A 27,020-nucleotide genomic window follows, 5' to 3' on the forward strand; every position below is an offset into this window, starting at 1 on the left:
AAAAATATCTAGTATATCCACAGCTGGCTACAAGTTTAAAATAAAGAATATTTAATGTAGAGAACTACTTTTGCATTCACTTTAGAAGGATCTTGAGTCAGTTCCCTTGATTTATTTAAACTGGCCTGTTGAAAATCAGTTTTAGTCACTTGCGCATGTGCCTATTTAACCAGTTTTGTAAAAAAAATTACACTTTAGTTTGTTTCCAGAATGAATAACGGTCACAGTTCCTTCTTGTCATGTCTTTTTTTAGATCAAGCCTCAGAAGTGCAAGTGACAATGATGCTGACAGAAAGCTGTAAACTCCGAGGCCTTCATCACAGGTGAGTACTGCTACTTTCACTCTTACCATAAGAAGCTTTAAATTAAATTTGTATTTGTGTATTGAAAATAATATTTAAGTGGCTTTTCAGTGCTAAAAATTTCAGAAACAAATCACTTCCGAACTTAAATGTACAATACTTCAGCCAAAAGTTTGGCAAAGTTATAAAAAGCTGAGAAGACCCTTTAAGAATGAACACTAAAGTAAAGAGCATTTAGCATGCACCTTTTATCACCTCACAGGCTACGTCTACACTACCCGCCGTATCGGCGGGTTACAATCGATCCCCGAGCGCGCTTATATCGATTCCGGAACTCCACCAACCCCAACGGAGTTCCGGAATCGACAGGGGGAGCTGCAGACATTGATCCCGCGCGGTGAGGACGGGTGAGTAATCCGATCTTAGATATTCGACTTCAGCTACGTTATTCATGTAGCTGAAGTTGTGTATCTAAGATCGATTTTTCCCCGTAGTGTAGACCAGCCCACAGTCCCACGAGGTGCTGCAGGCACTTGCTCCAGAGACCATATAAATCTGTCTTGCTGAAGAAGGCAGCATGTATGCTGTCAGACTTGCATCCCATCCACACCCCAGTTATTTTCCAACCATAGCCAGTAACACAGTCATCACAAAACCCTGCCAATAATTCCTGTACACCAATGTGACATACCCAGGGTAGACTCCGGACTATCTGTATCACTCCTGCCCTCTAACCTGGGGTGCCCTTTACACTGCTCTGCTACTCCAGCCTCTAGTCTGGACTGCTCACCAACAACCTCCAGCATGCAGGTCAATCCCAGGTATGTCTGTGTGTGCTGCAGCTAACCAGCCATGGTTTGGCTCTTGCTAGCCTTGATTATATTGTAGGGTGATCCCAACACACCCCAGTCCTAATTTCCCTCCAGAAATGTATGTCCTGTACTGGCCAGCCCTATCCTGGACAGTACAAGCTCATTTAAAGACTGTCATTTTATTAATAGAAATTATATGCACACATCTTGTTATCTGAAAGAGAGTTTCCCCAACACTTGAGTTCAAACACACCTGAGTTAGATAAAACAAGTTTATTAACTACAGAGAGCGATTTTAAATGAATACAAGTAGTGAGCCCTAAAACATCAGAAATGGTTACAAGAAAAATAAAGATAAAATGGAACTAGTGCCTAACTTAACAGACTGTGTTAAATTGAAAGCAAAGTTTTTTACCACATACTTTCAACAGTCTCACTGGACAAACTTCTTAGACAAGGACCATTTCTGTTTAATGGCTGCTTCATTTGTCCATATTCATGCAGTGTATTGATGAATGATGGGGAAGTTGGAGGTGCCTGGGGGTGTCTGCATCTTCTTTATAGTCCTGTCCTTCCTTTGGGAAGTATTTCCAGCTGGGAGCAGGGGGAACAGGCAGTCTGTTTGGAAGGGGACTTTCCATGCTGTTTCTTTACTAAGATGTAGATGATTTTTTTGGTCCCTTTCCTGCCAAAGAATGGCTGCTTAGTGAGTAGTTGGCCCATCAGCCTTGTTTACACCTGTCTGAGGCATCAGCTTGCCCTTTGTCTCTGAGAAACTGGTTTGGCCATTTCCCAGACATCTCCGGAAAACTTATTGGCCATGTCTACACTGCAAAATTAAGTCAATTTGACGTATATCAGCATACCGCTGCCACAGTAATTACATTTCTTGTGTATTGTTTACACTTTGCTCCTGGTATTGATGGTGCACATCCTCACCAGGAACGCTTGTATCAGTTGTACTGTCAGTGTGTGCACTTGTGGGACAGCTCCTGAAAGCCAGTAACAGTCGATGTAAACAATGCCAAATTACATCGACCTTGACTACATTGCTCATGGAGGTGGAGTTAAGTCAATGTACTGGGGCAGTTCCGTCGGTGAGAGTAAAATTAAGTGTAGACACTTCATAGGTCAACATAAGTTGCCTTGTGTTGACCAAACTCTGTAGAGTAGACCAAACCTTAGGGCTGGTCTACACTACCACAGTAAATAGATCTAAGTTACGTGAATAACGTAACTGAAGTCTACGTAGCTACATCCATTTACCACAGTGTCTACACTGAGCTGTGTGAGTGGGAGATGCTCTCCCATTGATTTAGCATGTCTTCACCAGACCCGTTAAATCAACACCACTGCATTGATCGCAGCAGTACCAATTTGGCTGGTAGTGTAGATGTGGCCTTAGTCATAATCTCAATTTATGTTTATAACTTCACATATAATGCTGCTACATGCATATTCCCATGAAATTATTGATCAGAAAATTGATATTTTAAATATCTCAGAAGACATGCCTAATACAAAGATTATTACAGTAGCATATACAGGGTGTGGACTCAGGTATATTCTGTCACCACCTTACGTCATGCTATTAAGTATTCTTGCATATCAAGAGATAAATTCTGCCAATAGTATTATAACAGTGATCAACAAGGAGTGGAATGGGTGCAAAAAAAGATAAGCCTCCAAGCAGTACTGTGTGTTGCTAAATAGGAAGCATCTAGGATGTAAGAATGCTTAATAGCATGGGTGTAGTGTACATGAATTATTGTCATGATTTGGTGGAGTCTATATTTAAGGGAGTTATGTACCTCATCCAAGACAATCTCCATTCACTGGGATTTGAGATGTCACTGAGGGCTTTGTTTGGTCTTCAGAATCTTTAACTGGTAATGGCAAGTGTGCAGGAAGGAACCCCAGCTTGACATTCAAATCCAGCTTGACATTCAAGTCTCACGTATTGGCAATTGAGCAGTCTTGTAATCTGAAGGAGTTTGATATGGAAATCATTGAAACACAAACAAGATCCACACTGCCTTTTTAAGTCACTTTTCTTTGCAGAGTCATGCTTAATTTCAAGTTCTAGTTTATGGCTGAAAAGAGAAATTGAATTAAAGGAAATAAAATAGTAATGCTTCCCATGAAAATCCTCAAATGTATCAGTGTAAAAGTATATTTGCTTTCTTCTGTCCTCTTCCCTCAATCTGATTTCTGTTTAGATTGTAAACTTTTTCTGAGGAGGGGCTCTTTTTACACTTACACTCTCTCTCTCTCTCTCTCTCTCTCTCTCTCTCTCTCTCTGTGTTACAATCCGTAGGCATAACTGAAATACAAGCACTGATATTAGTGAAGATGTGGGATGCTGAAACAGATTTTAAAAAGAGGGCTTTGGAATTTGCATCAAAAGTACTACATAAAGAAATTACTAGCGCTGGTTGAGAATTTTGTAAATGACTTTTCCATAGTAAATTGAAATCTGAAACAAAATATTATGTGGGTAGCTTTGAACAAGATTAAAATTGTTGAACAGAACCAAAACGCTTTCTTTAAGTCCGTTCAACATTAAACTGGCTGTTTTGTGTGGTACATATTAGGAGATTCAGCCAGCCCGTAATAACACAATAGCTTCAGCACCCATAAATCACTGCAGCACCACAGGCAGATGAGTTTAAAATTAAGCTGACTAAATGAAACATTTTGATTTGGCACTTCCAACTCAGTGTTTTTCAGACTTTTGTTCCATGAAAATATTCAACTGTTGACTTTTCTTCCTTGTGTAGGACAAATGTCAAACTATCGCTTTCCAGCAAAATGGAAATGCCAAATTTTTGTTCAGTTCTATAAACCATGCTTACTGTAATATAATGAAATCTGTAACATGTATAGGTGCATTTTAAAGAGATGGATACATTTCCAAACTGAAAATACACTCATAGTTTGTGTAAAGAATAATCTTCAGTGGGATTTTATCTTTAATCAGTTTTGGAGCACGCAAAAGTTTTTCTTGATGGAAAATTACTCAGATGTTTGGACACATTCCTAAACATGTAGCTTCAAGTTATTTGGAGACCTTGTTACTTTATTTTGTTAAATAATCTATTGCCTTTTCTACTGTACTTCTGTTTATCATTTATAGTGGGATCTTTTGTTTAGGTGACTTGCTAACTTTGATCAGATATAACTTTCTAAAATTTAGGCACATCTGATCTATCTTTCAGGAACTTGCTCCCTATCACCCATGTCAGTATAGAAGATGGGGAGAAACCCATGGTGCTGCTGCCTTTCATGAACTGGGGGAACCTTAAGCTGTTCCTGCGCCAGTGCAAGTTAGTAGAGGCCAACAATCCTCAGGTAAGAAACGGCTAATTTAAAAACTCAGTGTTTTAGTTGGTCAGACTTTGTTCAGACTGTAAGATCCAGCTGTGGAGACAGTATAGGGATGACTTTTCAAGAGCTGAATGAATTGGAAAGCCTATTACGTAGTTGAAACTTAAAAGCAGACATGGGAAGTGTATATTTTGTGGTTCACAAGAAAAAGTAATTTTTCTGTGAATTTATCACAGGCAGTTGTTGACTCCAGTGTCTCATTGATTACAGCAACTCCCTATTTTTACTGTAAATTGGGAGTGTTACATTAAGCATTTATTTCACTTCGCATTCTGTTTTCAGATTAATATTTTACAGCTGAACCTCACAGGTTGTTTTAAAATGTTATGATAGTTTACTTGCCTAAGGACCTGTGGTGTTAGTGAAGTAGTGTTAAAATGTGTAGATCGAGAACAAGAATTTCAAATATAGGAGTCTAAAATTAGGTTCCTAAATCAGTAGTTAACTATCTGCCTGGTTTTCAAAAATTCTGAACACAAAACAGTTTCCTTCCAGTGCCTTATGCATCATCTTGGCTACATGGTATCCGCAGGTCATGTGCATCTTGGAAGTGAGGCAGCACTGTGTTGTAACTCAATCTGTCAGTGTGACCCCATCTCCTAAGGTGTGTCTTGAAAGCAGCAGTTCTTTGTAGGAGCCTTGCCTCATTCACTGTGCTCTGTTAGGTGACTCCATAGGGAACCTTTACCTCCCTGAGTGCACTCCTTGCATGCTGTATGCATTGTGGTTGTCTAGCCAAATAGCTTTGAGTATGGGGTATTTCCTCCTTTTTCTCAGAAAAACTTCTAGGAAACTTTGTTAAGAAAATGTTAACGTTGCAGTTCTTCGAGTGCTTGCTCATATCCATTCCAGTTAGGTATGTGCGTGCTGCATGCACGTTTGTCGGAAGATTTTTACCCTAGCAACACTCGGTGGGTCGGCTGGGCGCCCCCTGGAGTGGCGCCACTATGGCGCCGGATATATACCTCTGCCGACCCACCCTTCAGTTCCTTCTTACCGCCTGTGTCAGTCGTTGGAACAGTGGAGCACGGCTTAGCTGACTTCCACTTCCCTAACTACTCGTAGTTCTCGTGTATATAGTTATAATCCTTTTATATATATATATTATACGTTTTTTCTTTACTAGCATAGTTAGTTTAGTAATAGTTAGCGGGGTTTGGGGAGTAGCCCCTTCCCTGCACCCGGTGCCGGAGCCCATGCCCGGCTCACCAGTTTTTAAACCGTGCTTGGCCTACTACAAGCCGATGCTGACAGCAGATCCGCACGACTCCTGTTTGAGGTGCCTCGGGGAATTGCACTTCACAGCTAAGTGCCCCATTTGCAAGGCTTTTAAGCCGAGAACAAAATGGAGCAGGACTTTAACTTACCCTCCACCTTTGGCACCGAGCGCTGGTCACTCGGCGGGCAGAAGCGCCTCCCCGGCACCGGACCCCGCTGGCACTGCCAAGGCCTCTCGACACGGCTATCGCTGGCACTGAAGTCGACTCGGCACCGCTCCCTCTCTCCGAGGTTGAGAGAGCCCACGACGACTCTTGCCAGTGCCTGACAGCTCCCCAGCACGCGCCATGGTTGAGCTCCCTCCTCCTTCTGCTGCTTCCGTGCCAACTGCACCGCAGCCTCAGAGCTCGTCTAAGTCGGATCGCCCAGCACTGACACCTGCCGAGGCACCGACGACGTCGGCATAGTCGATCCCGGTCCCACAAGGGCCGTTGAATCCAGTGCCTGACTGCTCCCCGGCGCACGCCGTGGTTGAGCTCCCTGCTCCTGCTGCTTCCATGCCAACGGCACCGCAGCCAGAGAGCTCGTCTAAGTCGGATCGCCCGGCACCGACACCTGCCGAGGCACTGATGACGTCGGCACCGTCGATCCCGGTCCCACGAGGGCCATCGAATCCGGGGCCTGACAGCTCCTCGGTACGCGCTGTGGTTGGGCTTTCTGTTCCCTCCACGCCAGAGACATTCCCACTGGCAAGGGATCTCATTGCCATGACAGAGTAGATGCTGCCTGAACCCCCAGCACCGCCGGTGCAGGTAATACAGTCTCTTGGCAAGCCTTCCTTGATACGACCATCCTCTGTCGGCACAGCAGAGCGACACCGTTCATGATCACAGTCCCGCAGACGCTCCAGGTCCTGTCAGCATTCCCGCTCCCGACACCACTTGCAGTCCCAATGCTGTTCTGCTCAGTACCGGTCGCACTTGCCGCACCGGTCAGTGTCCCCTTCACCGCACCGGTCGGTGTCCCCTTCACCGACCTGCTAATCTCGGCACCGTTCCGGCTCCCGGCACCGCTACAGGCACCGTGATTCCCATAGCCGCTCCCGACCTCGAGATCTCGGTCGACTTCCTGGCACCGCTCTGGTCGCAGGTCCGGATCTCGTTCCAGGTACCGGTACGCCTTCCGGTACTAGTCCCTGGTCCCGAGTTGGGCAAGATCCGGGAGAGTCAGAGACTCTGCCCATGATTTTTCAGCACCTCCATAGCCATCCGGATATGCATCAGTGTCTTCCCACACGGACAGCTCTTATGCTCAGGACCGCGATTCTGATGTGCCCACCAGCAACCTAAGAGCCCATCAGGACCTCCTAAGGAGGGTAGCACTCTATGTGGACCTCCAGTTGCAGGAGGTCCCGGAGGTAGGGGACGCGGTAGTGGACATTCTATCGGCGGTTGTCCCACAAGAGGGGCCCTGCCCATTTATTCAGACCATCCAGGCGAATGCCGATACTCTATGGAGGGTACGACTACTTGTGTGTCCATCCTCCTCCCTGCTCACTAGTCATTCAGTCCATTAAGGAAAGGGAAGGCATGGCCAGCAGGCGCCAGCCCCGAAATCGAAGGGGGCTAGGCAAATGACCCTACTCAGCTGCAAGGTGTATTCTGCAGGGGCCTTATAGCTCTGTGTGGCAAATCAACAAGCCTTGCTTAGCCCCTATAATTACAACACCTGGGTGACGGTGGATAAGTTTATGGAGCTTCTCCATCAAGACTCCCGCCAAGAGTTCACTGCCCTCTTGGAGGAAGGGAAAAAGGTGGCCAGAGCTTCCCTCCAGGCCTCATTACCGTGAGGAGCATCTCATGGCTTCAGGTTTCAAACCTCCGGCGGAGCGCAGTATACCATTCACGACTTACCATTTGATGGTAAAGGCCTCTTTGCGCAAGTCAACCCCAGGCTGCAAAGCCTGAAGGGCAACAGGGTCCTAATGCGCTCTCTCGGCGTGCATACCGCCGACGACCTAACCAGGCCTTTCCGTCCCCAGCCACACCGCCAGTACTCTGTGCCTAGCCACAGACAGGACTTTGGCAGACGGCGCGGCCGAGGTGGTCGCAGACGACCGTCAGGACCCCTAGAGGGCCAAGATCGAGGTCCCTCGCAATCACCACCGGGACCAAAGACGAACTTTCGAAGGTGCGCCCGAGGCGGCGTACCAGTTACAGGCGGGGATCCCACTCCTACTTCCTCTTGGCGTGGTCCCAGTTAACTTCAGTTCGCTGGCTCCTACACATGGTGAGTATGGTACCACCTCCAATTTGTTCCAACCCTGTCCCTCTTCAGGGACTCCTCTCAAGAGCAATTCCTCTTACAAGAGGTGCAGACGCCGATGGACGAAAGGGGCAAGGGTTTTACTCCCGTTATTCCCTAATCCCCAACTCGTACGGAAGGTCTCAGACCTATCCTAGACCTACGAGGACTCAACCAGTTTATGATAAGGTTGAAGTTCCACATGGTGTCCCTGGGAACCATTATCCTGTCCTTGGATCCTGGAGACTGGTATGCCGCCCTCGATATGAAGGACGCGTATTTTCACATTGCCATCTTCCCTCCGCACAGGAGATACCTCCACTTCCTAGCCAGCCGTCAGTACTTCCAGTTTACGGTCCTGCTGTTTGGCCTTTCTACAGCCCCATGGGCACTAATCAAGTGTATGGCCATAGTCGCCACCCACCTCCGCCGACGTCGGATATGCGTTTTCCGTATCTGGACGATTGGCTTATCCGAGGAGACTCCGAGACACAAGTCACTCAGCGTGTGGGCATCATCAAGGACCTATTCACACGTCTAGGCCTGATGATCACTATGGAAATATCCACTCTGGTTCCCACGCAGAGGTTAGACTTCCTAGGAGCTATCCTGGGACTCCAACCTAGCCGGATCCTGCTTACCATAGCTGCGGTTTCAGGTGATGGCACCAAATCATCCAAGGTCTGCAGACTTTCCCAATGACCTCGGCTCGCACTTGTCTCGGTCTCTTGGGTCTCATGGCTGCCTGCAAGTTTGTAACCAAACATGCCAGGCTCTGCCTCTGTCCTCTCCAAGTTTGGCTCAAATCGACGTACTGCCCAGACAGGGACCCAATGGTCACGATAGTCACCATTCCCTCAAGCACCCTAGGTTCCCTAGAATGGTGGCTAACTCCCTCCCTGGTGTGGGCAGGGATGCTGTTCCATCCGCCCCAGCCCTCACTGTCCCTGACGACGGAAGCGTCATCTCTCGGCTCGGGTGCTCACCTCGGTCACCTTCGAGCTTAAGGCCTTTGGTCTTATCGGGAGCTGACGTTCCACATCAATGTCCAAAAATGAGAGCAGTCCGCCTGGCGTGCCAGGGGTTCGAGCAGCAGCTGCGAGGCTGTGGTGTCTCAGTATTTACAGCCAACACAACGGCCATGTGCTACATAAACAACCTGGGAGGGACATGGTCCTCCTCCTTTTGTCAGGAGGCCATCCATCTCTGGGACTTCTGCATAGCCCACTCGATAAATCTGGTAGCGTCCTTTCTCTCAGGCGTTGGAAACGCCTTGGCGCTTCGACTCAGCAGGTCTTTCCTGTCTCATGAGTGGTCGCTCTGCCCGATGTGATGCATTCTGTTGCCAGAAGTGGGGATTTTTCCCCACATACAGACCTGTTCCCTTACCGCAAGAGCAGGAAATGTCCGAGGTTCTGCTCCTTCCAAGGTCTCCCCGGGACCGATCTCGGATGCTTTCCTCATGCCGTGGAAGGGCCAACTCCTTTATGCCTTCCTACCTTCCCCTGGCTCATTGGGTCCTGCTCAAACTTCGCAGGGGCAGTGAGTGCATCATCATGATCACTCCAGCATGGTCCAGGCAGCACTGATACACCACGTTGCTCGACCTGTCAATAGCCAACCCAGTTACCCTACCACTCCACCCAGACCTCATACCTCAGGACCACGGCAGACTTCGCCACTTGGACCTGCAGTCTCTTCACCTCACGGTGTGGCTGCTGCGTGACTAAATCGGGGTAGCAGGAAGCCTTTCACCTCGTCAACATACCTGGACAAGTGGAAGCGTTTCTCCTACAGGTGCGAAATGCTTGATCTTACTCCTGCTGAGCTCTCGATCCCCTCTGTTTTGGACTACCCTCTGGCCTACAACAGCAGGGCCTAGCGGTGTCCTCACTGAGGGTACACTTGGCAGCCATCTCTACCTTCCATCCAGGCCAAGGTGGTCGTTTCGTGTTCTCAGACTCTATGGTTTCGAGGTTCCTCAAGGGCTTGGAGCGCTTACACCCTCAAGTATGCCGCCCAGCCCCAACCTGGGCCCTCAACCTGGTTTTAACCAGACTTGTGTCTCCTCCATTCGAGCCGTTAGCGATCTGCTCGCTGCTATATCTGTCTTGGAAGACAACTTTCCTCGTAGCCATTACATCGGCCAGACGAGTTTCTGAGCTCAGGGCTCTTACAGTGGTTCCGCCATACACTATGTTCACAAAGACAAGGTGCAGTTATGACCTCACCTGGCTTTTATCCCTAAGGTGGTTTCGGCCTTTCATGTTAACCACACTCAACGCGATGGGGACAACAATTGCGCTCCCTGGACATCTGCAGAGCGCTCGCATTTATGTTCAGCGGACAAAACAATTTTGTAACACACCCCCACTCTCGGTCGCAGTAGCAGACCGAAGGAAAGGCCTACCTGTTTCCTCTCAGAGGATCTCATCTTGGGTGATGACGTGCACTCTCACTTGTTATGATTTGGCTCACATTTCCCCAAGCCACATCACCATGCATTCTACCAGGGCTTAGGCTCATCTGCCGCCTTGCTGGCTCGTGTACCTACCCACGAGATCTGTTGCGCAGCTCCATGGTCCTCAGTCCATACCCTTGCTTCGCATTATGCTCTGGTTCCAGTCCAAGAGATGCTGCAGCCTCTGGCTCAGCAGTTTACATTCTGCACATTCCCTCCGACCCCACTGCCTACATAAGGCTTGGGAATCACCTAACTGGAATGAATATGAGCAAGCACTCGAAGAAGAAAAGACGGTTACTCCACTTTGTAACTGTTGTTCTTCGAGATAGTGTTGCTCATATCCATTCCAAACCACCCTCCTTCCCTCTTGTCGGAGTAGCCGCAAGAAGAACTGAAGGGTGGTTGGGTCGGCATATCCGCCCAGGCACCATACGTAAAATCACGCCACTCCGGGGGCGCCCGGCGGCCCACCCTTCACCTGAGTGTTGCTAGGGAAAAATCTTCCGGCGAACGTGCATGCGGCGGGTAAAAATCACCGACGAACATGCGGCGCGACATACCTAACTGGAATGGATATGAGCAACACATCTCGAAGAACAACAGTTACAAAGGTGAGTAACCATCTTTGCTCACTCCACCCAGAAATGCCAAAGTTAAGAAATACTGCAACCAGAACTCCACTTCCTAGTGTGTGAGCACTGCTGTAATCTTTGATTACACAGCTGTGTACTATTTCTGTCATATTCAGTTATCACACTTCTTTCATGTAATAATATATCCATCAGTGGTAGGCACCCTATTGGCACGCGTGACGAAGGTGGCACGCAAGCTGACTTTCAGTGGTACTCACACTGCCTGGGTCCTGGCCACCGCTCTGGGGGCCTCTGCATTTTAATTTAATTTTAAATGAAGCTTCTTAAACATTTTAAAAACCTTATTTACTTTACATACAATAGTTTAGTTATATATTATAGACTTATAGAAAGAGACCTTCTAAAGAGGTTAATGTATTACTGGCATGCGAAACCTTAAATCAGAGTGAATAAATGAAGACTCGGTACGCCACTGCTGAAAGGTTACCGACCCCTGTTAGCCTATTACAGATATTAATGTATATGTGTCTAACATACACAGACCTGCACAATGCAAGATGCTACAGAGGTATATCATTCTGAACTTCAAAAAAAAAAAAATGGTTTGAGAAAACAAAACAGACCGTAGAATTAAATTATAATGCGTGCACACAAAGGTGGGGGGTTAGTTGTGCACAACTTTAACTTTTGACATTTCTTTAATTTTGGTTCCTTAACTGTTCATGCTTAATGTTTTATTGATATTTAATGCACTTGTTATAAGTTAATCATAACGCTTCTGTTAATAGTCTTAATTTTTGAAGTTCTTTGTTAATGTTTTTAAAAGAAAATCTTAAGGAAACTTCAGCAAATTGGTAGTGACTTAATCTTTTTATCCCTGTTTCCTTTGACCTGTGTCATATTGTTGGGAAGGAGGAGTAGGGGGAGGGGAGAGTGTGTGGAACCTGTGCCATTTACCAAAATGCTTGCTTAATGTTACTAAATTGATTATAATGATTTATTAGCAAGTGTCATGTTTTTTTTTGAGATGAGCAGTGGGGACTGATTGTATTAAGAGAAACGCAAATGAGAAGTATACAAGTTAATTTGAGGTTGGGGACCTTTTCTACACAAGAACTTACTGTCGTCCAAGATGGAACATTTTAATAGTATTTGTGCTAATGAGATTTATAGTAAATGTTAAGGCTGTTGATTAATCACATTTAACTCACGCAGTTAACTTAAAAAAATTAATCGTGATTAATCGCAGTTTTAATCACACTGTGAAACAATAGAATACCAATTTAAATTTATTAAATATTTTGGATTTTTTTCTACATTTTCATATACAGTAACTCCTCACTTAAAGTCGTCTCGGATAACGTTGTTTTGTTGCTGATCAGTTAGGGAACATGATCGTTTAAAGTGTGTAATGCTCCCTTCTAACGTCTTTGGCAGCCACCTGCTTTGTCTACTGCTTGCAGGAAGAGCAGCCCCTTGCAGCTAGCTTGTGGGGTCTTGGAACCAGGGTGGACTGGCAGCCCCCTATCAACTCCTCCATCAGCTCTCTGCTCCCCTAAGTTCCCTGTGCAGCTGCTGCCTGCAGTTCAGCTGTGTCCCTTCCCCCACTGCCATGTGTTGCTCCTGCCCTCTGCCTTGGAGCTGCTCCCCGAGACTCCTGCTTGCTGTACCGGGGGGGGGGGGAGGGAATCAGGGTGTCCCCCCCCTGCTTCTGCACCCCCCTTACCTGATCTTCCATAGAGCAGGGCTCAGGACGGAGGGAGCTTGCAGCAGCTGTGGTCCAGCAATCTGATCTAATTAACAAGGTAGTGTACTTAAGGAAATGCGCATATCTCCTCCATTCCTCTGCCTTCAGAGTGAGAGAGTTAACCCTTGAGGGCTCAGCCAATTACTAGTTCATCATTTAGCAGTAAGGGAAATATCCCACCCTCGGACTCCTCCACCTTAACAAGCTTCACAATCATCATCACTTTGTACCAGTATTAAAGTTTGTTTAAAACTTATAGTGTGTGGTGTATGTGTATATGTGTGTGTGTGTGTGTGTGTATATATATATATATACACACACACACACACACAAATGCACGGACGTTTCACCCCAAGTCCAACACCCAGAGACTGTATACCAGCAGGAAAGGAGAGGGCGGGGCTTGGTGAGCATCAAAGCCACTGTCCTGGACAAAACCCGGAACGTCCAGGAGTACATCAAGATAAGATGGCCCAAAGATGAGCTGCTGAGAGAATGCCTGAGGCAGCTGCAGACATGGGAGAAGACCAACAGAAGTGCCATGGCAAGACAAGACCTGCATGGATGTACTATTGACAGATAGCTGAGGTGACTGACATTGGGAAATCCTACCATGGCTGGAAAGGGCTGGGCTAAAGACAGCACTGAGGCACTGATCATAACAGCACAGGAACAGCACTGAGCACCAGATCCATTGAAGCAGGGTCTACACACTAGAGAGGACTCAAGTGCAGACTGTGCAGAGAAGCCTCAAGACAGTCCACACATAGTGCAGGATGTAAGATGTAGGCAGAACAGCATACACTGAACGGCACAACCAGGTGGCTGGCATTGTGTACAGGAACATCTGCACAGCGTATGGGCTAGACCCTCCCAAGACCAGATGAGAGATTCCACAGAAGGTTGTGAGAATAGCAGGGCTAAGATTCTGTGGGACTTCCAGATCCGGACAGACAGGCAGGTACTGGCCAATCAACCAGACATCGTGTAATAGACAAGGACCAGAAGACAGCGGTGGGATAGATATAGCAGTGCAAGTGACAGCAACATCAGGAAGAAGGAATATGAGAAGCTGGAGAAGTACCAGGCCTGAAAGAGAATGAGAGGATGTGGAAAGTGAAGGCTAAAGTGGTCCCAGTGTGGTAGGAGCACCGGAGCTGTGACTCCTAAGCTGGGTGAGTGGCTCAACAGATCCAGGAACAACATCAGAGCTCTCTGTCCAGAAGAGTGCAGTGCTAGGAACAGCTAGATACTGCGCAGAACCCTCAAATTCCAGGCCTCTGGTAGAGGACCCGAGGTTGAGGAAGACACATACCACCCATAGGGGTGAGAGGGGAATTTTTTTATATATATATATTATATAATTTTTATATATGTATGTATGTCTTTTGTCTGGTGAAAAAAATTCCCTGGAACCTGACCCCTCATTTACATTAATTCTTATGGGGAAATTGGATTTTCTTAACATCATTTCGCTTAGTCACATTTTCAGGACATAACTACAACATTAAGTGAGGAGTTACTGTATATTGTATTCTGTGTGTAATTGAAATCAAAGTGTATATTTTTTATAATATTTGCAGTGTAAAAGATAAACAAAAGAAATAGTATTTTCAGTTCACCTCATACAAGAACTGTAGTGCAATATTTGTTGTGAAAGTACAACTTACAAGTGTAGATTTTTGTTGTTGTTACATAACTGCACTCAAACAAAAACAATGTAAAACTTCAGAGCCTACAAGTCCGCTCAGTCCTATCTTTTTCAGCATCGCTAAGACAAACAAGTTTTTTACGGTTACGGGAGATAGTGTTACCTCTTTCTTATTTACAGTATCACCAGAAAGTGAAAACAGGCATTTGCATGGCACTTTTGTAGCTGCATTGCAATGTATTTACGTGCCAGATATGCTAAACATTCATATGCCCCTTCATGCTTTGGCCACCATTCCATTAGGACATGTTTCCAATGCTGCATGACTCTATTTAAAAAAAAAAAAAAGGAAGAAGCAGTCACAAATTTAATGAATCAGCTCCTTGGGGGAGAATTGTATGTCTCCTGCTCTGCCATATATTTCATGTTATAGCAGTCTCAGATGATAACCCAGCACATGTTGTTCATTTTAAGAACACTTTCACTGCAGATTTCACAAAATGTAAAGAAGGTACCAATGTGAGATTTCTAAAGATAGCTACAGCACTTGACCCAAGATTTAAGAATCTGAAGTTCTGTCCAAAATCTGAGAGAGACGAAGTGTGGAGCATGTTTTCAGGTGTCTTAAAAGAGCTACACTCCAATGTGGAAACCACAGACCCCAAACGACCAAAAAAGAAAATCAGCTTTCTGCTGGTGGCATCTGACTCAAATAATGAAAACGAACATGCCTTGGTCCATACTGCTTGGGATTGTTATCAGGCTGAACCCGTCATCAGCATGGACGCATGTCCACTGCCCTGGTGGTTGAAGCATGAAGGAGCATATAAATCTCTTAACACATCTGGCATGTAAATATCTTGAGACACCGGCTACAACAATACCATGAGAACACCTGTTCTCACTTTCAGGTGACATTGTAAACAAGAAGCTGACAGCCTTATCTCCTGAAAATGTAAACAAACTTGTTTGAGTGGGTGGCTGAACAAGAAATAGGAGTGAGTGGACTTGCAGGCTCTAAAATTTTATATTGTTTTATTTTTGAATGCAGTTTTCTTTGTATATAATTCTACATTTGTAAGTTCAACTTTCATGATAAAGAGATTGCACTACAGTACTTGTATTAAGTGAATAAAAAATACTATTTTTGTTTTTTTTACAGTGCAAATACTTGTAATCAAAAATAAATATAAAGTAAGCACTGTACACTTTGTATTCTGTGTTGTAACTGTAATCAATATATTTTTAAATATAGAAAACACCCACAAATATTTAAATAAATGATATTCTGTTATGGTTTAACAGTGTGATTAATTGTGATTAATTTTATCACAATTTTTTTAATTGCTTAACAGCCCTAGTAAATGTTAATCGTCTAAAACAGAAATGAAATGGAACAAAACACTTGTAAGAGGAAAATCTGAAGGAAGAAGGATTTATCAACCACAGCAGACACATGCCTGTGTATTTTGTTAAGATAATTTTCCCTCATGCTCCTCTTAATCTTTCTCTCACAACACTGCCTGGCTTTCTCTAGATGATTGACTTGTCACTTACTTTATTTTCATGGGCTGTCTGGCTCACTGAGGTCAATAAGTCATCCCTGCTTTGTACACTTAAATAGCAAGCAGTCAAGGGTTTTCTTCCTGTTAATTTGCAGAGGTACTGTACTGTGAGCAACTGTGGGACTATGATTGTGTCTGCCTTTGCTTTGTGGCTTGATCTCTAAATTGCAAATGTGTACAGACTGATACTATCTCCTTCCAACGCATCCAGATATTAGCCCATCTGATGGAGTTTGTATTTTGAATGTTCACATAGGATTCACTGTCAGTGTGCCGTAGAAAGACACTATTCCAGTTTGATAACAGTTTATGTACTATTGCTTTAAGGCCCTGTTAATCCAAATAGACAGTGTTTTCACAACTGGCTTTTATTAACTAGCTCTGACCATATTTTCTTTTAATGTATAATTAAGAAAGTGGGAAATACTCAACATCATAAAACCTGAGTCCTTCGTTGAGAGTGCCATTCCCCCTTCACTCTATCAAATACTTTAAAACAGTTAATTTAGCAAACTCCAGTTTAACTGGCATACTTCTGTTTTCTCATCGTCTGTGACTTATTGAATTAAATATGACCAGTACAATATTGCTTATGTCATTTGATATTAGATGCAATTTATTTTATTCTGCCTCAGATTTTCAGTGTTACCACAGAACTTTGTATAGAAATTGCATAACTGTTGCAAGAGTTGTGAACTGAACACCTGAAGCACACATCTGTGGGAAGTGGTGGATTCTGCAGAATACATAAGGCCCTGGCAATGATACAATACTAAATCAGTGTCAGTGTCCCAAAGCAAGCTACAGGAAGTATAAATGTCTCGAAGCGCAGACGACATGCAGTAACATGTTTGAACATTATATATTACATTTTAAACTTAAACACTCTCACTACAAAGGTCCCTATTAATTAACACTGACAAAATTAAAAAAGGATATGGAGCAAAGGTGTTGAGACTTACAGTCTTCAGCAGTGGATAGGAATTATAAGTTTGAGGCTGTTGCACCTTTTATATGCGTGGTTGTGATCTGTTCCTTGAAAATGAGTGCTGCTTTTGTGAATATTTATGCAGAGAAGCGTGTAGCAGGGTGGCTGAAATTTTGGCAGATCCAGATACCATTTTGTCTCAGTCCATCCCTGATTTATGTGAAAAACTGGTGACAAGGAAAATGAAAGCTAGGAAATATTTCAAAGCCAATTTAGAGCTAAAAATAAGGCATTTTCAGAAATTAAGGGTTAAGTATTTGAAATAAGTATCAAGAAATACTAGGGAGCAGTGATGTTGTGTCCTGAAGAACAAGTGGTTGCAGATGGTTTTTATAAATGAGGAGATAAAATATGGAAATGGACTATTAAAATTGAGAAAAAATACTGGCAGACACTGAACTCTCTGGGATTTTGTGATGTTAATAATTTTTCCGTGCTGTTGCAGGCAATTTCCCAGCAGGATCTTGTTCATATGGCTATTCAGATTGCCTGTGGAATGAGTTATTTAGCCAGAAGGGAGGTCATTCACAAAGACCTGGCTGCTAGAAACTGTGTGTAAGTACTGTCTCTTACAGGACTATTATGGAGCCAGATTGTACTCTGTCTATGGTTATGGCTGAGATGTGCTTTCCTTTATAAATCTGATCTTTCCCACCCCAGACCATATCCTCAGATGTTTCAAATGCTGCACATGTGGTCTGTGGCCAGCAGATAGGTTTGTGTCCAGATATGAAGTGAATCAGATCAACTATTTTTGAGATGGGATGCAAAAAAATAAGTTTTAGTTAATGGTTTTTTGGCCTGATTGTGTCTCAAAATGTTTCTTACACTTCAAGTTTAAATGAACTTGGTGAAATCTAGTACACTGTTTAGATTGAGGCCTGGTCTACATGGGGAGTGGGGGAGGGTCATTTAAAAAGTGAAGCAACTTTTGTCTATCCATAACTGACAGCTTTGCCCCTTACAGACCACAAAACCTAATGCTTTAGTCTTAACTGAATGGTGTTTGCACTGACTCCAGCTTTCTTTATGGTGATACATGGTTCACAGAGAGCCACTTCAAAAATTCCTGATAAAGCAGTCATTCCTCAGTCTTCATTGAAATTCCAGTTTCTGTAAATAAGTAGCTTTAGACGTAGAGCTAGTATAGGCGTGGATTATGAAATTTATATCACTTGGGTAAAAAGATGTCAGTGTAGTAACTAAGCACCATGGCAAGAATCCAAGATGTATGTGAAAGTGATTATGAAACTAATGCTTTGTGGTTCACATTTTGATACTCTATCCACAAGCTATACAAACACATATCCAGACTTAAAATGTTTGAAATCTATCTGCAGAAATCTCAAGAGCGCTTATGAGTAAAAGTTGGAGAAGATGGTAGCCTGTGGTCACTATTATACAGTATTTTTCCAGATTCAAGAAGTCTAAGCCTTTAAAACAATTGAAGGAATAACACTGGACTACCAGAAAGATCTATTAATTTTGGAAAAAATACAGGAAGGACAATGAAAATTAATAGCGTTTTGGAACAGTTTCAATATGAGGAGATAGGACCAGCTCTAGGCACCAGCAAAGCAAGCACGGGGTTGGGGCAGCACATTTCTAGGGGCAGCATTCCGGCCATCTTTTTTTTTTCGGGGCAGTTGCGCTCTCAGAGCTGCACCACTTAGATGGGGCGAGGGCGCCACGCTCCCAGCCGCAGCAGGAAGGGGAAGCCCCAGCCCCGGGATGCTGAGCTGCCAGAGCCCAGCCGCTACCTGGAGAGGAGAGGGCGAGTCCTGCCAGGGAGCCGGGGTTGTGCCGCGTCATCTGCACACTGGCTGCTGTGCTACCTTGTGCCACCCCTTATATCGGGGCTTCTCTGTACAGCCAGGGAGGGGAGGGGGTAAAGCCACTGCAGGCACTGGGAGAAGGTGACATCACTCCCTCAGTTTCCAGCACCACCTACGAGCCTCAGCCCCACCTGAGCTGGGTGCGGCAAATTTTTTGCTTGGGGCAGCAAAAAACCTAGAGCCAGCCCTGTGAGGAGAGATTAAAAAGATTGTTCATCTTGGAAATGAGACAACTAAGGGAAGATATGGTAGAGGTCTATAAAATCATGAATGGTATGGAGAAAGTGAATAGAGAAGTGCTGTTTACCTCTTCACATAACACAAGAACCAGGGGTCACCCAATGAAATTAATAGGCAGCAGGTTTAAAACAGACATAAGGAAGTACTTCTTCACACAACTCACAGTCACCGTATGAAACTTGTTGTCAGGAGATGTTGTGAAAGCCAAAAGTATAACTGAGTTCAAAAAAGAATGTTAAATTCTTCTTCGAGTGCTTGCTCATATCGATTCCAATTAGGTGTGCGCGCGCTGCATGCATGTTCGTCAGAAGATGTTTACCCTAGCAACATTCAGGGGGTTGGCTGGGCACCCCCTGACGTGGCGCCGCTATGGCACCAAATATATATCCCTGCTGACCCATCCGCTCCTCAGTTCCTTCTTACTGCCCATGTCGGTCATTGGAACAGTGGAGCGCGGCTTAGCTGATCTCCACCTCCCTAGCTATTTACTCGTTCTAATACTTATTGTGTATATAGTTATTCTCTATAGTTTTAGTTAATACTTTTAATAATTTTTCCTAAACGTAGTTAGTGTATATAGTTCAGAGGGTTGGGGATTAGCCCTTGCCCTCAGCCGGTGCCCAGGCCCATGCCCGGCTCACCGGGTTTCAAACTGTGCTCGGCTTGCCGCAGGCCAGTACCCACAGGAGACCCTCATGACTCCTGCCTCAAGTGCTTGGGGGAATCCCACCTCGCAGACAAGTGCCGGATCTGCAAATCCTTCAAGCCGCGGACGAAAAAGGAGCGGGACCTTCGCCTCAAGCAGCTCCTAATGGAGGCAGCCCTCACTCCTCCACCTTCGGCACCGGGTGCCGGACAGTCCTCACCGGGGAGAAGTGCCTCGTCAGCACCGGAGTGCGCTGGCACCACAAAGACATCTCGGCAGCCGGCACCGGCCCAGAAACCTGCCCGGCACCGCTCCCTCTCCCCGCGAGTCAAGAAGCTCAAAGCTCCTGCAGCTTCACTATCTACACCGCAGTCTGAGCAACAGCCTAAGTCGAGCTGCCCGGCACCAGTAACTGCCGCGGCACCGACAATCTCAGCACTGTTGATTCCGGCCTCGCAAGGGCCGTTGAGTCCGGTGTCTGACAGCTCCCTGGCGCATGCCTCGGTAGAGCTCATCGTTCCCACCCACGCCAGAGACATTTTCTGCAGCGAGGGAACTGATTGCTTTAACGGAGCCCACCCTGCCTCAACCCCCAGCACCGCTGGTGCAGGTAATTCAGTCAACAGGCAAGCCTGCCATGGTAAGACCGTCCTCGATCGGCACTGCCAAGAGGCACCACTCAAGATCGAGGTGCCACCAGTGTTCTCGATCTCGTCACTGATCCCGATCCCGACACCACTCACAGTCCTGGTACCGATCTCCTTCTTAGTACCGGTCATACTCAAGGCACCACTCGAGATCCTGCTCACCAGCCCGATACTCCAGACACCGATCCAGCTCCCGGCACTGTTCACGCCGCAGCCGATCTCATCATAGAGCTTCAAGATCCCGGCTGACCTCCCGGCACCGCGCCAGTCGTAGGTCCCGGTCCCACTCCCGGTACCAGTACGGAACCCAGTACCACTCTCCGATGTGTCATGGAGAACAGTTCGCTGGATGCAGGGCTCCTCCCCGAGCGGTCTCTGCTCCGCCATGGCCATCGCGGCATGCGTCTGTGTCATCGCACGCCGATAGTGCCTCCGACGAGGATTTGGAGGTACACAGCCGAGTTCTACATGAGGCTCAAGGTCCAGACCAAGGTCCTCAACAGTGGTCCTTTTGATCGCCTTGGGCATATCACCAGGCCCAAGGCGAACCCACGGTACCATCACGCTCCGCCCTGTCGAAACATCACACATTGGAGGCTACTGTTAGCCGCCCCCCTCCAGCGGGTACAGACTAATCTCCTTTGGCACCAGACCCTCAGGTCCTCCCAGACCCTGACGTGCCTCCTGACCACGAGTCCATACATGAGCCACTCGTCCTGGGTCTATCGTCGCCTCATCTGGGGAAGAGGAAGGTAGCCGGGACATCCTCATTGGGCCCGCCCCCTACTGACCTCCGAGCGCACCAGGACCTCCTGAGGCGAGTCGCCTTAAATATCAGTCTACAGGTAGAGGAAGTCCCAGAGGTTGAAGACACTGTAATAGACATACTGTCAGCGGATGCGCCAACTCCTGTGGCTTTACCATTCAAGCCAAAGCAGACACCATCTGGCAATCCCTGGCGTTTGTCCCTCCCATGCCCTCCAAGAGGTACAAGTACTTATATACCCACCCTTCTCCATGTTCTCTGGTGGTCCAATCCGTGAATGAGTGGGAGCGCCATGGCCAGCAAGCCCCCGCCCCAAAATCAAGGGAGGCTAGATGTGTGGACCTGTTGGGACATAAAGTCTACTCTGCGGGGTGCCTCCAACTCAGGGGGCGAACCAACAGGCCCTGCTCCGCAGATATAATTATAATACCTGGCAGGCGATGGGCAAGTTCACTGAACTGGTCCCACAGGAGTCCCGCCAGGAATTCCAGGCCCTTCTGGAGGAAGGAAAGAAAGTTGCACAGACCTCCCTCCAGGCCTCACTCGACACTGCCGATTCGGTAGCCAGAACTGTGGCCTCCGGAATCACGATGAGACGAATATCATGGCTGCAAGTGTCAGGCCTACCTCCTGAACTGCAGCACACCATCCAAAACCTGCCATTTTAAGGCCAGGGCCTCTTCTCTCAGAAAACGAACCCTAGGCTGCAGAGTCTCAAGGACAATCGAGTGATTGTGTTCCCTCGGGATGCATACCCCACAGACCCAACGAAGGTCCTTCCGTAGCCAACCTCAGCGCCCTTACCCCCCACCCAGCCCACGACAAGACTTTGGCAGAAGACATGGTCGCGGTAACCACAGGCGGCAGGCTGCACCCCAAGGGGGCCACAATAACGGTCCTGCCAAACCAACGACAGGCCCTAAACCGAACTTTTGAAGGTGCGCCCGAGAGCAGAACACCAGTCCTTCCCCAGGATCCCCTTCAGTTTTCCAACTGCCTTTCCTCCTTCCTCCCTGCATGGACCCAATTAACCTCGGATTGTTGGGTCCTAAGCACGGTAGAATTTGGATTCTACCTCCAATTCATTTCACCCCGTCCCTCTTCAGGGACCCCTCTCATGAGCAATTCCTCTGGCAGGAGGTTCATTTGCTCCTCTCGATTGGGGCTATAGAGGAGGTACCGAAGGAATTAAGGGGCAAGGGATTTTATTCCCGATATTTCCTAATGCCCAAGGCAAAAGGAGGTCTCCGACCCATCCTGGACCTGCAAGGACTCAACATGTTCTTGAAAAAGTTGAAGTTCCGCATGATATCCCTGGGGACCATCATCCCATCCCTAGATTCCAGAGACTGGTACGCTGCTCTCGACATGAAGGACGCATATTTCCACGTCGCCATTTATCCCCCGCACAGACGATACCTACGGTTTATGGTGCATTGCCAACATTTTCAATTTGTGGTTCTTCCGTTTGGCCTCTCTACAGCCCCTCGCGTGTTCACAAAGTGTATGGCTGTAGTGGCCGCCTTCCGCCGTCGTCGGCGCATACATGTCTTTCCTTACCTAGACGACTGGCTTATTTGAAAGACCTCCAAGGCCCAAGTCACCAGACATGTGGGCATCGTCACGGACCAATTCAGGCGGTTGGGCCTGATGATCAATCTAGAGAAATCTACTCTAGTGCCCACACAAAGAATAGAGTTCATTGGGACCATTCTAGACTCCAAACTTGCAAGAGCCTGCCTGCCACTACCCCGGTTTCAGGCATTAATTTCAATTATAAAAAGCCTCCAAAGCTTTCTGACGACCTTGGCTCACACCTGTCTCAGCCTCCTCGGTCACATGGCCGCATGCACCTTTGTAACCAAGCACGCCAAGCTACGCCCGCGTCCCCTTCAAACCTGGCTCGCCTCAGTTTACCGCCCAGGCAGAGATACCATAGACATGATGGTCACCATTCCTCAGAGCATTTTAGGCTCCCTCGACTGGTAGCTAACACCCTCCCTGGTGTGTGCAGGACTGCCGTTCCATCCGATGCAGCCTTCAGTGTCCCTAACGATGGATGTGTCATCTCTCGGCTGGGGGGCTCACCTAGGCCACCTTCACACGCAAGGCCTCTGGTCATCTCAAGCACTAGCGTTGCACATAAACGTCCGAGAACTGAGAGCAGTCCACCTGGCGTGCCAGACGTTCCAGCAACATCTGCAGAGTCGTTGTGTTTCAGTGCTTATGGACAACACAACGGCCATGCACTACATAAACAATCAAGGAGGAACTCGATCCTCCCCCCTTTGTCAGGAGGCAATCCAACTGTGGGAATTTTGCATAGCCCACTCAATAGACCTTGTAGCTTCCTTTCTCCCGGGGGCTCGGAACACTCTGGCGGACCAACTCAGCAGATCTTTTCTGTATCACGAGTGGTCGATTCACCAGAACATTATACATTCTGTCTTCTGGAAGTGGGGCTTTCCCCACATAGACCTCTTCGCTTCTCGCGAGAACAGGAAATGCCAGAAGTTCTGCTCCTTCCAAGGTCTCACCCCGGGCTCAATATTGGACACCTTCCTAATCCCATGGAAGAGCCAGCTGCTTTACGCCTTTCCACCCTTCCCACTGGTGCACAAGGTTCTCCTAAAGCTCCTCAGGGACAGGGCTCGCCTGATCCTGGTCTCCCCTGCCCCGACAACACTGGTACACCACGTTGCTGGCCCTCTCGATAGCCAACCCAATCTCCCTGCCTCTTCATCAAGATCTTATAACTCAGGACCACGGCAGGCTTCACCACCCAGACCTGCAATCCCTTCATCTCACAGCGTGGCTCCTGCATGGTTAACCCAATCTGAGTTACGCTGCTCTACCCCAGTGCAAGAAGTACTCCTGGGTAGCAGAAAACCTTCCACTCGGTCTACATACTTGGTCAAGTGGAAGCCATTTTCCTGCTGGTGTCAAACACTGAATGCCACACCCACGGATGTTCTCATCCCCACTATACTGGACTACCTCTGGTATCTTAACAGCAAGGCCTCGCTAACTCATCATTGCAAGTACACTTGGCGGCTATTTCTACTTTCCACCCAGGAGAAGGTAGTCACTCTGTCTTCTCCCACCCTATGGTTTTGAGGTTCCTCAAGGGTTTGGAGCGTCTGTACCCCCTAGTACGCCGCCCCACCCCTTCCTGGGACTTCAGCCTGGTCCTGACGAGGCTTACGTTTCCTCCATTCGAGCCATTGGCAACCTGCTCGCTCCTATATCTGTCATGGAAAACAGCCTTCCTTGTAGCCATCATGTCGGCTAGAAGAGTCTCTGAGCTTCAAGCTCTGATGGTGGACCCACCATATATGGTGTTCCACAAAGACAAGGTGCAGTTGCGTCCACATCCAGCGTTCCTCCCCAAAATAGTATCGGCCTTCCATCTCAATCAAGACATACTCCTCTCAGTCTTCTTTCCCAAACCTCATGCATCTCGTCAGGAGCAGCAGTCACATTCCCTCGACTTCCGTAGGGTGCTCGCCTTTTATATTGACCGGACGAAGCCCTTCCACAAAATGCCCCAACTCTTCATTCCAGTGGCAGACCCGATGAAAGGCCTACCCATCTCTTCTCAGAGGATTTCGTCCTGGGTAACAGCGTGCATCCGTACTTGCTATGATCTAGCTCATGTTTCTCTGGGACATATTACCACGCATTCTACCAGGGCTCAGGCCTCGTCGGCTGCCTTCTTAGCTCAAGTACCTATCCAGGAGATATCTCGAGCAGCTACTTGGTCTTTAGTACACACCTTTGCTTCCCATTATGCCCTGGTGCAACAATCCAGAAATGATGCAGCCTTTGGCTCAGTGGTTTTGCATTCTGCAGTATCTCACTCTGACCCTACCGCCTAGGTAAGGCTTGAGATTCACCTAATTGGAATCGATATGAGCAAGCACTCGAAGAAGAAAAGACGGTTACTCACCTTTGTAACTGTTGTTCTTTGAGATGTGTTGCTCATATCCATTCCAAAACCCGCCCTCCTTCCCCACTGTTGGAGTAGCCGGCAAGAAGGAACTGAGGAGCGGATGGGTCTGCAGGGGTATATATTCGGTGCCATAGCGGCACCATGCCAGGGGGCGCCCAGCCAACCCATCGAGTGTTGCTAGGGTAAAAATCTTCCAACGAACGTGCATGTGATGCGCGCACACCTAATTGGAATGGATATGAGCAACACATCTCGAAGAACAACAGTTACAAAGGTGAGTAACCGTCTTTTCATGGAGGATAAGTTCATTATTAGCCAAGATGGTCAGGGATGCAACCCCATGCCCTAGGTGTCCCTAAATAGCTGACTGCTAGAAGCCGAGACTGAATATTGGGGTGGATCAATTGATAAAGTTTTGTTCTGTTCATTCTCTTTGAAGCATCTGGCACCATCTGTTGTCAGAAGAGAGGATACTGGGCTTTGGGGACCATTGATCTGACCTAGTATGGCCATTCCTATGTTCTTATAAAGTAAAGCAAGTCATTAAGGAAGATAAATAACACTCTCTAGAGAAAAGACATGATTTCTTTGCATTGATCTCTACCAGAGGATATTGAAAAGAGCAGGTGTCTCCTCAGGTACTATCAGTGTGAGATGTCGAAAGAGGAGGAGCTGAAGTAAGTTCAGAGTGAAGCAGCTGAAATGTTAACAAATATGTACAATCTTGACCTTGATATAGTCTATTATATTGGAGGGTAGCACATGTTGCAGTATCTTTAGATAGGCATAAAAGGTGGTCCTCGTAGTGCCTCACTTAATTACCAAGATAAGAGGTTGACACAAGAATTAAAAATAGAATTAGAAAACAAAACATGAAGTCACCTATTTGCAACTTCATAGTTAGTGTTCTATTCTAAAGTGGATTTAATTCCTGATTTTTCTCTAAAAGTAGGTTTTCAACCTGTGAGAAGTTTAGGTTTTTGTTCTTTGAATTGAGGTGCAAAAAATCAAGTCACTTCTGAAAATTTAGTTCGAATGTGTTCAGTTCTGGTCACTATATCTCAAAAAGGATAAAACAGAAATAGATGGAGTTCAGCGGCATGTGACATGATATTAAAGGCATTGAATATCCCCCATATGAAGAGATATTGAAAAGATTGGGACTGCTTATGTTAGAGCAGAGATGAATAAGAGGCTGTGTGACAGAGATATGCTCAGTTATAAATGGTGTAGAGAAGATAAAGCAAGAATTTTTACTTACCCTTCCTCATAAGAACAAGAGGATATTCAGTTAAATTGAAAGGCAAATTTAAAATTGATAAACGGAAATTTAAACAAAGCATAGTTAGTTTGTGGCTCTAATTTCCACAAGATGTCAAATTTATCAGGATTTGCAAAAGGATTAGACACATAGGTGGATTATCAGAATATCCAGTTACAGAGGATTTTAAAAAAGTTTGGAAAGGAAACAAACTCTCATGTTGAAGAGTGTAAATTACCTGCAAGTGAAGAAACTTTGGCTCTGTAAGTAGATTATTCCATAACTGCCTGCTTCAGGCTTTCTTGCACTTTTTCTGAAGCATCTGATACAGACAATGGCCAGAGGCAGAATACCCATTAGATGGAACCTTTGTTTCATCAGATATGAGAAATCCTAAATTACTATCCTGTAAAATCAGTCTGCAAGGAAACGAGAAGGGAATTGGGAAAGTTGGTTGTTACAGGGACAGAAAGTTGTTTGAGTATTTTAACTGGACATTTCACCATTTTAAAACAATTGGTTTTATTTTATGTCTGAGACTTCTGGCTTTCTATTACTTATCTTTTCATAGCCAAATATAATTTTGAAATTGCTTTATTCTGAAGTTAACTGATATGTATTTAGTGGTAATGGCAGCATATC

General features: G+C 46.3%; 1 protein-coding gene across 2 annotated transcripts in view; it reads left to right on the forward strand.

The window, feature by feature from the left end:
- Positions 1–27,020, forward strand: part of RYK (receptor like tyrosine kinase) — a 147,039-nt gene that overhangs the window by 105,752 nt on the left and 14,267 nt on the right. For both annotated transcript variants that reach the window (XM_075068621.1, XM_032769798.2), the window contains exons 10-12: positions 254–323; positions 4,333–4,465; positions 17,477–17,586. In XM_075068621.1, coding sequence (XP_074924722.1) covers positions 254–323; positions 4,333–4,465; positions 17,477–17,586 — 313 coding nt within the window. The remainder of the gene's footprint in view (positions 1–253; positions 324–4,332; positions 4,466–17,476; positions 17,587–27,020) is intronic.

The sequence above is a fragment of the Chelonoidis abingdonii genome, chromosome 8 (assembly GCF_003597395.2).
Source record: "Chelonoidis abingdonii isolate Lonesome George chromosome 8, CheloAbing_2.0, whole genome shotgun sequence".
Taxonomy (NCBI): Eukaryota; Metazoa; Chordata; order Testudines; family Testudinidae; genus Chelonoidis; species Chelonoidis abingdonii.